We start from the raw sequence: 15,200 nt of genomic DNA on the forward strand, positions 1-15,200 counted from the left end.
GAGGTAGTAAACTGGATTAGACATTGGCTTTGTGGGAGAGAACAGAGAGTGGTATTAGATCGTGCCTCTCTGACTGGAGGCCAGTGACTTGTGGAGTGCCACAGGGATCGGTGCTGGGTCCATTGTTTTTTGTCATCTATATCAACAATCTGCATAACAATGTTGTTAACTGGATCAGCAAAAATTTGTGGACAACACCAAGTTTGGGGGTTTTATGGACAGTGTGCAACACTATCTTGGCTTGCAGCAGGAGTCTGACCAGATGGGAAAACGGGCTGAAAAACAGCAGATAGAATTCAATGCAGGCAAATGTGAGGTGCTTCACTTCGGTAGGACCAATTAGGATAGGTCTTACACAGTGAATGGTAAGGCACTGAGGAGAGGTGTAGATCAAAATGATCTGGGAACACAGGTCCATAATTCACTGAAAGTGGCAAAACAGGTTGATAGGACTGTAAAGAAATCTTTTGGCACGTTGGCCTTTGTAAATCAAAGTACTGAGTACAGGAGATGGGATGTTATGTTGAAGTTGTATGAGACATTGGTGAGACTTAATTTGGATTACCATATGCAGTTTTGAACACCTACCTACAGGAAAGACCTAAATAAGGCTGAAAGAGTACAGGGAAAATTTGCCCGGTCTGGCCGACCGAGTAATAAAGAAAGGGTGAATATATTCGGACTTCATTCCTTGGAACGTAAAAGATTGAAAGCAAATTTGACAATTTGAAGGTACACAGAAAGAGTAAATGCAAGCAGGCTTTTTCCACTGAGGTTGAATCGGACTACAGCCAGGGGTCAAGGGTGAATGGCAAAAAGTTTAAGGGGAACATGAAGGGAAACTTCCTCACTCATAGGGTCATGAGAGCATGGAACTAGCGACCAGCTCAAGTGGTGCATGCGAACTTGATTTCAACGCTTAACAGAAATGTGGATAGTTACATCGATGGTAGGGGCATGGAGAGCTATGTTCCTGGTGCTGGTTGATGGGAGTAGAAAGTTTTAATGGCTCAGCACAGACTAGATGGACCAAAGGGCCTGTTTCTGTGTTGTACTTTTCTATGACTCTATGGTAATCAAAGTCACAATGCCAAACACTTGAAAGGAGATGAAAAGCGAGCATTCTGCCCATTTGATCTATGTTAGCTGTCAGGGAAAGAATCCCTTCAGTCACATGGTTTCATAGCAGTTAGCCTTACTGCACCAGGGACCTGGTTCAATTCCATCTGCTCTCTGCAAGAAGTTTGTACATGACCATGTGAGTTTCCTCCCACATCCCCAACACACACAGGTTAAGATTAGCAAGTTCTCAGCGTGTTATGTTGGCACTGGAAGCATGGCAACGCTTGTCACCAAGATGCCACTAGCACTTCCTCGGCCTGTGTTGGTCATTGATGCCAATGACACATTTCACTGCGTTTCAACGTGTAGGTGACGAGGCTAATCTTTATTTTTAATCTATTTCCCTGTAACCGTGCTTTTCCTGTCTCACAGGCCCATTTACATTCCCTTGATTCCTTTTCAACACACTTACTCCAAGGAGCTATTTACAGTGGCCAATGAATCCTCATCTTAGGGATAATACTTGTGAAGGAAGCCCACAGAGTCACTGGGAAACATGCAAATTCTACACCAGGCGAATCAGTCAAATATATTACCACTGCCTCATCAACGTGAAATTTGTTCTTTTGCAGCAGCAAAATTACTGTAAATTACAAAAAGCAGTGACTAGTGCAATTTAAAAACAAGGAATGACAAGGTGGCATGACATGAGTTCATGGACTGCTCATAAATCTGATGGAGTTGAAGAAGTGATGTGGGTCTTCAGGCTCCTGTACCTTCTGCCTGATGTTAGTAATGAGAAAGGGGCATGTGAGATGCCACCGATGGATGCCACCGTTTTTGAAGCACCAGCTCATGAAGATGTCTTCACTGGTGAGGGAAGTTGTGCCTGGGTTGGAACTGGCTGACTTTACAACCCTCTGCACTCTCATGCATAAATGAACAATCTACAATCACAGAAAATGCTACCTAATCTCCAGTATAAACTGCCAGCTCATTGACTGTAATAGTTAAACACTTAACTATTCTACATACCAAAGAAGTAATTACTGACTGACCATTGTCTCACTTTTATAATATTCCTTCTCCACGTTAGAAAACTTTTCTAGAGACAAAAAAAGTTAGAGCTTCCTTTATCTTTAAAAGTAAAATCATTCTTTGTTCATGTCTGATAAATAGTTGGATGTAATCTAGACAGCTTGCAAACAAGTCACTGATTGTGAGGCAAATTGAGGATCTCCTGATGACTGTGACAGGGGATTGCTTTAAATGGGATCTGTATCTTCAAAATATGCTCAGGTCTGGTTGTGGAAATGGAGCCTTCAGTTCCTGAGGCAAGTTATAAGGACATCCCAGGCATAACCTTCCTCACCAGTGAGGACACCTTCCAGAGGTGGTGCTTCAAAAAAGTTAGCACCCATCAGTGACGACTCTCACGTGCCCTCTTCTCATCTGCAAAATTCACAGCTGAATGTTTGAGTCCCACTGCAGGAACATTGAACACAGAACATAGAACAATACAGCACTGAAAAGGACAACCATAACTGTATCAAACGCAATGGCAAATTAAAGTAAATCTTTTTTGTGTGCTCATGATCTATATGCCTCCATTTCCTGCATAGTCATGCAGGGCACGTTTCCTTTAAACACAGAGCCTGACAGGGGTGCCAGGACTATCGGCTTCTTAAATACAGTACCACTATCGTGTCTGCTCCCTTCACTACCTTTGGCAGCCTGTTCCAGGAACCCATGGTGAAGGATGGGGAATGATATTTGGAATATAAGGGACGAATGGGACAAGGGAGTTCCGGAAGTGAGGACAAGAGGAACCCTATCCTCATACCCCACCCCATCATCCTACTGCCATAACAGGCATCGGGTTCCTCTTGTCCTCACTACCACCCACTAGCCTCTGCATCCAGCACATAATTCTTCATAACATCCACCATCTCCAACAGAATCCCACCACCAAGATCCTCCCCACTCCCATTTCTGCAGTGATGCTCCCTATGTGACTCTCTTGTCCGCTTGCCCCTCACTATTGATCTCCCTTGTGGTGCTTGTCTTTGCTGATGGAACAAGTGCCACACCTGCCCCTACACGTCCTCCCTCCACTACCATTCAGGGCCCCAAACAGTCCTTCCAGGTGAGGTGACTTTTCCCCTGCAAGCCTGTTGGGGTCAACTACTGTGTCTGGTGCTCCCGGTGTGGTCTCCTGTATATTGGCGAGACCCAACGTAGATTGGGAGATCGCTTCACTGAGCACCTTCACTCCGTCCAGCACAAAAAGTAGGATCTCCCGGTGGTCACTCATTTTAATTTTACTTCCCATTCCCATATGTCAATCAATGGCCTCCTCTACTGCCACAACTAGGCCACACTCAAGTTGGAAAAGCAACACCTTGTATTCCGCCTGGGCAGCCTGATGGCATGAACATCAATTTCTTGAATTTCCAATAACTGTCCCCCCCTTCACCATTCCCTTTTCCTGTCTCCCACTCATCTTATCTCCTTATATGCCCATTACCTCCCCCTGGTGCTCCTCTTCCTCCTTTCCTTTTCTCCTCCATGGTCTTCTGTCCTCTCCTACGGATTCCCTCTTCTCCAGCCCCTTATCTCCTTCACCAATCAACCCCAACTCTTTACTTCACTCCCCTCCCCTCTCTGTCACCTACTACCATGCCCTTCCTCCTCTCCTCCTCCCCCACTTTCTTACTCTAACTTCTCATCTTCTTTTCCAGTCCTGATTAAGGGTCTTGGCCTGAAACATCAACTGTTCACTCTTTTCCATAGATGCTCCCTGGCCTGCTGAGTTCCTCCCTATTCATTCTTCTAAATTCCAGAGAGTACAGGCCCACAGCCTTCAATCGCTTCTCATAGGATAGCCCTTTCATTCTTGGAATCATTCTCGTGGGCCTCCTCTGAACCCTCTCCAACATCAGCATATACTTAAATCAGGGGGCCCAAAACTACTCCCAATACTCCAAGTGAGGCCCATACAGACTGAGCATTACATTCTTGCTTTTATATTCTAGTCCTCTTGAAATGAATGCTAACATTGCATTAATTTCACCAAATCAACCTGCAAATTAACCTTTAGGGAATCCAGCATGAGAACTCCCAAATCCCTTTGCATGTCAGAATTTTGAATGTACTCCTCACTAAAAAAAAGTCTATGCTTTTATTCCTTCTACCAAAGTATATGACCAGCAAGTACACTACCAGCATTCCGTCTGCCACCCCTTTGACCATTCTCCTAATCTGTCTAAGACCTACTGCAGTCTTTTTGCTTCCTCAATACTACCTGCCCCTCCACCAATCTTCATGTCGTCTGCAAACTTGGTCACAAAGCCATCAATTTCATCATCATCTAACGCACTGACATACAATGTAAAAAGAAGCAGTCCCAACACAGACCCTGTGAAACATCACTTGTCACCGGCAATCCGAAAAGGATCTCTTTATTCCCACTCTTTGCCTCCTGCCATTCAACCAATGCCCTATCCATCCTAGAATCTTTGCTGAAAGAACACAGGCTCCCATCTTGTTTTTCAGCCTCAAGCCTGGCAGCTTGTCAGAGGGACTTCTGAAAATTTAAGTAAAGAACATCCATCAATTTTCCTTTGTCTATCCTGCTTACTTCTTCAAAGAAATCCAACAGATTCGTCAGGCAAGACTTTTCCCTTAAGGAAATTATACTGGCTTCAGCCTATTTTATCATGTGCCTCCTAGTACCCCAAAACCACATCCTTAACAATTGCCTCCAACCTCTTCCCGGCCACTGAGGTCAGGGCAAAAATTTCCTTTATTCTGCCCCCCTCCCTTCCTGATGAGTGCAGTGACATTTGCCATTTTCCAGTCTCTCTGAAACCATGCTAGAATCTATTAATCTCTTCAGCTACCTCTTTTAGAACCCCAGGGTGTAGTCCAGGTGACTTTCAACCTTTCATTTGCCCAGTAATAGCAACTGCAGTCACTTCTGCCCTTTGACTCTCTCAGGCTCCTGCATATTGCTAGTGTCTTCCATGGGAGGGAAACTGATACAAAATACTTATTCAGTTTGTCTGCTGTTTCCTTGTCCCCTGTTACTATCTCTTCAAACTCATTTTCCAACAGCCTAATATCTACTCTTGCCTTTTACTTTTACTATCTGAAAAAAAAAACTTGATATAATTTTTAATATCATTTGCGAGCTTACCATATTTTATCTTTGAACCCCTTATGACATGATAGAAGCATATCATGATCAGGTTTATTATCATTGACTTATGTCATGAAATCTGTTTTGTGGCAGTAGTACAGAGCATAGACAGAAAATATACCAAGTTACAAAATAAGCAATATATTAAACAAATTAGTACAGAATGACAGCAATATAGTGAGGTAATGTTTATGGACTGTTCAGAAATGTGATGATGGAGGGAAGAAACTATTCCTAAAACATTGGGTGTGTCTTCAGTCTCCTGTACCTCCTCCTTGCTGATAGCAATGAGAGGAGGGCCTGTCCTGAATGGTGGCGGTCCTTAATGATGGATCCTGCCTTCTTGAGGCATCACTTGTTGAGGATGTCCTCAATGGAAGGGGTTGGGGTTGGGGGAGCTGGTACTCATGGTGGAGCTAAATTTACAACCTTCTGCAGCCTATTTCAATCCTGTGCGCTGGATCTTCCATACCGAGCAGTGATGCAACCAGTTAGAATGCTCTCCACAGTACATCTACAGAAATTTGCCATAAACTTTGGTAACATACCACATCCCCTTCAACTCTAAATGAAATAGAGCCTTTGGCATCCCTTAATTACGACTGCATCAATAAGTTGGGCCCAGGATACGTGTCAACAAATTATTTTGAGGAGGGGGACTTCTTTCGCCATGTCCTGTCCAGTATTTTTCTTTCAACCATTAGCGAAACTGCAGATTTCATAATAATGGTGAAGGAGCCTTCTGCGCATAAATGAGCTGCCATATTTCCCTGAAGCAGCAATGAACAAGATCATAAAAGGTGACACAGTAATGTACAGTATATTCCTGGGAGCAAAAGCAAACTCCTTCCGTGAACAAAATAAAAGGCAGCTGAACAATTTAAAACCCGAACATGGGATTATCTTTAGCGTGGAAATGACAGCAAGTTAGTCACTAACCGAATAGGAGTTCCTCGACATGGAGCTGAAGCTGCTGTCCTCATTCGCCATCCTTTCAATGCCATTCAACTTAGCGATGGGAGAAACGTCAAAGTCCATCTCTGCATACAATGACTCCACTGGCATCTCAGAACAACTTCAGCAGCGGGTGAATGCGAGACAGTGTTTTCAAACTGGAAACAATCATTCAGACCCTGGGTATTGAACAAAAGGGGAAGGTTAAAATCTTCAGCTTGTAGGGTTGGATATTTTACAAGGCACATGTCTCAGCTGGTCTTTTCCCTCATGAGGACAGTACCCAACTGATGTAACAGTGCACTATAATCTCCGAGGACAAAAGAACCGCAATGCACACCATTTTTTATTGATGCACATAGAAAGCATCTTGTCCAGATGAATAATGGCTTGGTATGGCAACCACTCCGCACTCGACCCCATGAAACAGCACAGACCGTGGACACAGCTCAGCGTATCACGGAAACCAGTCTCCTTTCCGTGGACTTTGTCTGCAAGTCTCTCTGCCTCAATAAAGCAGCCAGCACGATCAAAGACCCTAACCACCCCAGACATCCTCTCTTCTCCCCTCTCCCATTGAGCAGAAGATACAAACACCTGAAAGCATGTACACCTACGATCAAGGAGAGCTTCTATCCAGCTCTAGGCAGACTCTTGAACTGATATCTTACAGTAAGATGGACTCTTGACTTCAAATCTCAGTTGAATCTTGCATGCTATTGTTTACCTGCACTCCACTTTCACTGCAGCTTCTATATTTGGGACTCTTTGCTGACAGGAAATAATACTGGAACATCTTTTAACTCAGTAACAGATTGATATTTTACAATTAGTTTGAGATCAAGGCAGAAATATGATCTCAAATTAGCCAGAAACCCCTTGAATGGCAAAGCAAGCCTGATGGATTAAATAATTAAACTTCTGTTGCTACGGCCACTGTTAAAACATAACTACACATTTGGAGTATTCTAAACAGTTTTGGACATTGGAGACGGTCCAGGGGAGATTCATGAGAATGATCCTGAGAATTAACTGGTTAACATGCGAGAAGCATTTACAAGAATGATGGGGAAGTCACTAAACGCTAGCTTACATTGAAAGACTGAGATAAGAGTGGATGTGGAGAGGGTGTTTCCAACAGTGGGAGAGATAGATCCAGAATTCAAGCACATTGCTTCAGAACAGAGATGAAGAGGAATTGCTTTAGCCAGAGAGTGGTGAGTGTGTGGAACTCATTGCCACAGATAGCTGTGGAGGCCAAGTCATTGAGTATATATTGATAGTGGAAGTTGATAGGTTCTTGATTAGCAAGGGCATCAAAAGTTACCGGGAGAAGGTAGGGGAATGGGATTGAGAGATTAATAAACAAGCCATGATGCAACAGCCTAACTCCTTTGTCGTAAGACTACTGCGCTATTAGCTTGGATTTTTACATTTATTTATTTATTTAGAGATCTAGCACAGAAGGGCCCAATAAGCCATGCTGTCCAGCAACCCATCTATTTAACCCTGTGTAATCACAGGACAATTTACAATAACCAACTAACCCACTACCCGGTACGTGTTTGGACTGTGGGAGGAAACAGGAGCACCTCAAGGAAACCCAGGCAGTCACATGCAGAGAATGTACAAGTTCCTTACAGCAGGTCTGGGAATTGAACTTCTATGGCCCAAGCTGTAATGGTGGTGAGCTAACCACGATGCTACCGCAGCGCCCGAGACTTATCATTTAAATCTCTGCGCAAGACATTGAACCCAATACCCACGACTCAGACTTAGCAAGCCTCACTCCCCTGTACAACATCAGCGGCTTTCACACAAGCATGCACTCACTGGGTTACCTAAACAATGATTGATTTGCATTGTAAAGATTGAATGAAGGTCATTGAACACAGACATAAACTATCTCTGTAATACGCAGTAGAAACTATACAAGAGATCCCTCCAAGGCCAGAAATCCAGATGCAAAGGAACTCAGCAGTTCAGGCAGTATCCAAGGGAACGAATAAAGGGCCGAGGCCCTTCATCAGGACTGGAAAGGAAGGGAAAGGATGCCAGAAAAAGGAGCAGAGGGGAGGGGAAGGAGTACAAGCTGGAAGATGATAAAGTGAAGCTGGGTGGTTGGGGAAGGCAAGAAGCTGGGAGGTACTTAGCTTGGATATTTTAAATAATTACTTCAGATCTGGAAGCTCTGCAGTCTGGGGTACAGTATTGAAGTGGTTTAAGTTCTGAACTAGCATCAAGAGTTCAGGACTGCTGACAGATCCACACAGGAGATTGAATACAGCCAAGGTTTCTGGAGAATTTAAAATTAAATCTATTTGGAATTTAAAAATCAAGAACAGTTGCAATGAAACTGCCAGATTATTATAAAAACCTTCTCGGCTCAGTACTGCCCAGTGGCAAAGGAATGTTACTGTCCTCACATGATCAGCCCTCTGTGGCCCCAGAGACATCAATATGGCTGACTTAATTGCCACTCCATTTATGGGCAACAAGAGGTGGACAATAAATGTTAATATGCCAGCAACATCCACATCCTGTGATTAGAAACAAAAAAAAATTACCAGGAGATTGACCTGTCAGATTTGTAGAGACAGATACAAGAATCTGAACTTAGAACACAGAACAGTTTGATAGCACATAGTATACACAGCAGAGGCTCGTCAGCCCACAAGGCTGTGCTACTCTAGGAGAAATCTAACTCTTTCCTCCCACATTGTCCTCCATGTTTTTTTCATCCATGTGACAAAGAGTCTCTTAAATGTCCTTAATGTATCTGCTTCTACCACCACCACGGCAACACATCCCATGCACCCACCACTGTGTAGATAAACCTCTGACATCCCCGTTCCTTTCACTATCCAGAGTGAATTTTGATCTTGTTGTGGCAGAAGAGAAGCCATGGACCTGCATGTCAGAATGGGAATGGGGATCGAAATAATCCATCTCTATAATATTCAATGAAAACAATACAAGAGCAGTAATGAGACAAGGATTCGATGTGATGCACGAGCTTGCCAAGGAGTGAAAACAAATACACAGCCTATAACATGAAGTATTCATTCCATTATAGTCCTGTATTATTTATTCATCACTGCTCACGCTGTAATAATCCACACCTTGGAGTTATTGGAGTACTTCTGTGTGCTCTGTACATCAGGGACACCCTCGGACAGTCCGCAAGTTACTGCCACTTTCCACCACAAGCTACTAGCGTTGCAGTGGCGAAGCTGGCCGAGCTGCTCACGCGCAATGCCAGTGACCCCGGTTCAATTCTAACCAGGTCAAAGGGGCTCTGGTTCCCTGCTGAATCCCACAGATGAGTGGATGGATAGATTGAGACCATGCCATTTGGCCCGTTGAATCTGCTCTGCTGAATTCCTCGCCCTTTCAACTCCATTCTCCTGTCTTCTCCCCTAACTCTGACACCCTCACTAGCCAAAACATGTCAACCTCCACCTTAAATATATCCAATTACTTGGCTTCCAGAGTCGTTCGTGAGAATGAATTCCACTCTCTCACTAAAGAAATTCCTCATCGCTGTTGTAAAGGAACATCCTATTCCGAAGCTATACACTCTGATCCTGAGCTCCCTGGCTTTTGGAAACATCCACTTTAGCGAGGCAGTGGCAAGTGTAGTCAGAGTTAATGGCCGGTTTGTGTGATGGACTTGGGTGTGAGCACAATAGTTTATTCAGCTACACACAATTCCAGTACTTGACAAACACGAGGAAATCTGCAGATGCTGGAAATTCAAGCAACACACACAAAATGCTGGTGGAACGCAGCAGGCCAGGCAGCATCTATAGGAAGAAGCACTGTCGATGTTTCAGGCCGAGACCCTTTGTCAGGACTAACAGAAAGAAAAGATAGTAAGAGATTTGAAAGGAGGGGGAGGGGGAAATGCAAAATGATAGAAGACGACCTGAGGGGGTGGAGTGATGCTAAGAGCTGGAAAGGGATAGAGAGCTGGAAAAGGGAAAGGATCATGGGACGGGAGGCCTGGGGAGAAAGAAAGGGGGAGGGGAGCACCAGAGGAAGATGGAGAATAGGTAGAGTGATGGGCAGAGAAAAAAAAAGGGGCGGAATAAATAAATCAGGGATGGGGTAAGAAGGGGAGGAGGGGCATTAACAGAAGTTAGAGAAGTCAATGTTCATGCCATCAGGTTGGAGGCTACCTAGATGGTATATAAGGTGTCGTTCCTCCAACCTGAGTGTGGCCTCATCTTGACAGTAGAGGAGGCCATATCAATATCAAAAGGCAAATATCAAAAACATTCCAAGCAACTTTCAGCTGGTGTTACTCTGCCCATCTCACGTACTTATCAACAGAAGCCCCATTGTTGATAATGGCAGACAAATAGGCCGTCTTCTGTGAAGCTTGGAGTGTACTCATTAAAACAAGATGGTTTGACATGAGAAAAACCAGGTAGCATAGATTTAAGGCTGATTTATACTTGTGCGTCGCATCGATGCTGTAGGTAATGCGTACCCTACGCCGTAAGGTGACATGCACCTCTCCAGAAAAGTCACTCACACGTCGCGGCAATGCAGACCACAACAACTGTGATTGGTCCCCTTGGTAGCATCGCATTTCCTCCTACACATTTCCGGTTGCTTCTTCTCCACCATGTCTGTAGGCTGTGCATACACTGACGAACCAAATTGTCAAATCTGCCTGCCGACATGCGAAAATGTTTGAAATGCATTTCCTCGTCCGTGTCTCTCACGAAGAGACTCAACAAGTGACATAGAAACCCCACCGCCAACTAGTGTTTGAGCACACCAACGCATGCTCGCTACGGTAGAGTGACGCAGAAGTGAAAATCAGGGTTATGGTGTAGTCTGTATGCACAAGTATAAATTAGCCTTCAGTGCATAGCTTAACAACACAGATCAGGGCTCGATCCCGTCCACCATCTGTAAGGAGTTTGTTCCTTCTCCCCATGACCATGTAGCTTTGCTCCTGGTGCTCCGGTTTCCTCCCACATTCCAAAGACAAACGGGTTAGGGAGAGTTGTGAGCATACTACGATGCTGACACTTGTGGGATGCCCAGCTCAATCCTCAATTTGATTTGACAAATTTCACCCAGCATACATGAAGCTAATCTATCTTTCTTTCTCTCAAAAAGAATATCCATTATAAACACACACAAAATGTTGGAAGAACCTGGTTAGGTCGGATAGCATCTATGGAGGGGAATAAGCAGTCAATGTTTCAGGCAGAGATTGGAAGGGAAGGGGACAGAAGCCAGAATAAGGTGGAGGAGAGGGGAAGAAGTACAAGCTGGCAGTTGATAAGTGAAACCAGGCGAGGGGTGAGGTGGGTGAGTGGGGGAAGTGGGAATGAAACAAAATGCTGGGAGGTGATAGGTGGAAGAGGTAAAAGGGTGACGGAGGAATCCAATACAACATGACAGCGGACCAAGGGAGAAAGAGAAAGATGGGGGGAAATCAGAGGGAGGCAACAGGTAGGTGTGAAAGCGTTAAGGTAAGGATATACTTACCTTAATATCCAGGCAGGGATAGACTACAGATAGATTGCAGACCCTCCAACAAGAGGACCACAACCCTGTCATAGGGTTTGGAGGCTTGCATGCTTCAGTGACCTGGAGGGCTAGAGTCAGGGCCTTGTGCTTTACCTCTTGGTAGGGTCACCTATGCCAAACAGTCAAAGGGTAGAGGCCAGACCAAGAGTGGTCCACCAGTCCTCCAAGTTCAGGGTTCAGCTCAGGGCTAACAACCCTGACAGGTCAAAAGAAAGTTGTTATGGAAGTAGCAACAAAGAATCCCTCTTATCTGGGTGTGATGGTATGGACAGACAGAATTGGAGGAGCTTCACTGCTGCCCTATCCGCCAGCGGTATAATGGGTTGAAAGTAGGAGTGCAGACAGCCAAGGTAAGGAAGGTCTATGAAGAACATAGTTGCCCTTTGCACATCAGGGGTCAAGAGACGATTCAGGCTGCCAAGGAACACACACCAACTAAGGGCCAATTGCTTCAAAGTAATTGATCTTGCAAGTTTGGAATTCAAACAATTTATCAGATGGTCAATACCTGTAACTGATTAGCCAATTTTGTATAAAAATAGCAATTTTCTGTCCTGGCTTCAGAACAGTGCGGTGACAGGGGCTATGTTGGTCACCTTGTGCACAAGTAATATAATGTGTGGTTTGAGTTATAAGCATGCGCGTGTTCTGGGTCCAGTTATTTTATTATCAACGATGGCGTAGGTCATGAGGGTGGGGGAGGAGAAGAGTTGAGAGGGCAACCAGAATGGGAGAGGAACGAAAGGTGGTGGGGAGAGGAAAACAAAGATCAAATCATTACACAGGGTATTGAGCTACAGTAACAACGCAGAATAAAGTGTTAACAATTACAGAGAAAGGGCGGTGCAGGTAGACAATAAGGTGCAAGGCATTAAGATTGTGAGGTCAAGATTCCATCTTTAGTGCACTGGGAGATCATTCAATGTTCTTATACAACAGTGAGATAGAAGCTGTCCCTTAAGCCTGATGGTATATGCTTTCGGGCTTCTGTATCTTCTGCCTGATGGGAGAGGGAGATAATAGAATTTCTGCGTTGGGAGGGGTTTTTGATTACATTAGCTGCTTTAATCAGAATGATGTTTATTATCACTGACATACCTTATGAAATTTGTTGTTTTGCAGTAGCAATACAGCACATAAGAAATGACTATAAGTTACAATAAGTTTTTTCAAATTTAACCGAAGGGTCAAAAGTGACATTTCTGATTTTTTCTAATTTAAACAAGATATAGTTTGGGAAAACCATTAGAATGTAGGAGGAGGATTAATCTCTTCCCAATTCAATAAAGTGGACCTTCTAGCCAAATGTAACAAATGTAACAAATACAATCATCCGACGAGCTGGAGAGGGTAAATAACTATGTTCCATCATCAGTAAACCAAAAATTGCAGTAATATGATGAGGATGTAAATCAATACGCAAAACACAAAAATAATATCAGAAATGTCTTTCCACTATTTCTCCAAAAGAGGACAAGACCAGAACATTGGAATCAAAGAAGCTACCTCAGAATGACATCTATCACAGACAGGAATTATACAAGAGTAAAAACAAGCTAGCTTGTCTTTAGACATGTGGGCCCTATGCACCACTTTATTCAACACTTTCATATGATGTAACTTGACCTTTTCTGAATCCTTTTCTATTAACCTTAAATATATGGATACAGGAGTGGAGTTAATTACGTTATTGATTGTATCCGATGTAATATAATAGCCCAGCTTTGTTTAGTTTAGTTTTGTTTAGTTCAGTTCAGTTTTTTGTTTTCTAATTTGGGTTTTTTTTCCAAACCATGTTTAATTACATTAAGAGTTTGAGAGGCTTAGTACACTTGCGTAATTTATAGCTTTTATTCTCATATGCTATTTACCAATAACATAATCCCAATCTCTTTGTACTATTGTTAATATTATTGTTATTTGAAAATTAATAAAAAGATTTTTTAAAAAGTTACAATAAGAAATATAAAAAATAGTGCAAAATAAGAGCAAAATTGTGAGGTAGTGTTCAGAAACCTGATGGTGGGGGGGGGGGGGGGGGAAGAGAGAGAGAGAAGTTGTTCCTGAAACATTGTGTCTGTGTTTTCAAGCTCCTGGACCTTTTCCACTGGTGGTAGTAATGAGAAGAGGTCATTCCTGGTTGGTGAGGGTCTTTAGATGAGATTAGATTCAAATATTGTCATTCTGCTGAGTACAGATACGAAGCCAATGAAATCCAGTTAGCATCTAACCAGAAGTGCAAAGAATAGTGTTATTTACAAAATAACTGCAAATAAAAAGTGCTACAGCACATGAAAATAAAAGTACTGAGACAGTACAATATGGATGCAATGCACTGTGATGTGAGGTTCAACAGGGTCACAGCTTCAGGGAAGAAGCTCTTCCTGTGCCTGCTGGTGCGGGAGCGGAGGCTCCTGTAGCACCTACCTGATGGGAGGAGAGTAAAAAGTTCATGGTTAGGGTGAGATGAATCCTTGATAATGCTTTTCGCCCCGCCCAGGCAGCCTTTATGGTAGATGTTCTCAAGGGTGGGCAATTGGGTGCCGATAATCCACTGGGCAGTTTTCACCACACGCTGGAGTGCTTTGTGGTCTGATACAGGACAATTGCCACACCACACTGAGATGCAGTTGGTGAGTATGCTGTCAATGGTACAGCAGTAAAAGTCCATCAGTATCCTGGGACAGAGGTGAGCTTTCTTGATGCTCTGCAGGAAATAAAGGCGCCATTGCGCCTTTTTGATCAGGATGGAGGAGTTCAGGGACCAGGTGCGATCCTCGGAAATGTGGACACCAAGGAATTCGAAGCTTGATACACCTCCACTACAGGTCCATTGATGTAGATGGGGATGTGAGTGTGGCTCCTGGCATGCCTGAAGTCCATAATGATCTCCTTGGTCTTCTGGGTGTTAAGGGCCAGGTTGTTATCGGCACACCACATGGCCAGGTGCTGGACCTCGTCCCTGTAGGCCGTTTCATCATCCCCTTTGATCAGGCCAACCACCGTGGTGTCATCTATGAACTTGATTATATGGAGTTAGAACCATGTACAGGTGAAAAGGGAGTACAGAAGAGGGCTCAGCACGCAGCCTTGAGGCATGCTTTAATAATAGATGCTGCCTTCTTGAGGAATCTTTTTTTTTTGAAGATGTCCTTGATGGTAGGTAGGATCGTGTCCATGGTGGAGCTGGAAAAGTCTACAACCTTCTGCAGCTGTTTCTGATGGTCATTGGAGCCTCCATACCAGATGGCGAGGTGCAGACGGACTGAAGTCCAACATGACAAATACACAACTGATAGCATCGTCACCGCCTGTGCTGCTACACTTCAAGAAGGCAGCTCACCACCACCTTCTGGAGGGGAACCTGCGGCAGTGCATTGCCAGGGAGGTTTGCATTCTGAAGACTGTTAAAAAAGAATTCTGCAGCAAA

The 15,200-nt window shown here is 43.9% G+C and overlaps 1 protein-coding gene across 4 annotated transcripts in view; it reads right to left on the reverse strand.

Annotated features, from left to right (window-relative positions):
• Positions 1-15,200, reverse strand: part of LOC132403709 (proline and serine-rich protein 2-like) — a 50,799-nt gene that overhangs the window by 11,103 nt on the left and 24,496 nt on the right. For all 4 annotated transcript variants that reach the window (XM_059987306.1, XM_059987309.1, XM_059987307.1 and 1 more), the window contains exon 2: positions 6,203-6,396. In XM_059987306.1, coding sequence (XP_059843289.1) covers positions 6,203-6,328 — 126 coding nt within the window. In that variant the 5' untranslated portion in view covers positions 6,329-6,396. The remainder of the gene's footprint in view (positions 1-6,202; positions 6,397-15,200) is intronic.

This window comes from Hypanus sabinus, chromosome 13, assembly GCF_030144855.1.
Source record: "Hypanus sabinus isolate sHypSab1 chromosome 13, sHypSab1.hap1, whole genome shotgun sequence".
NCBI lineage: Eukaryota > Metazoa > Chordata > Chondrichthyes > Myliobatiformes > Dasyatidae > Hypanus > Hypanus sabinus.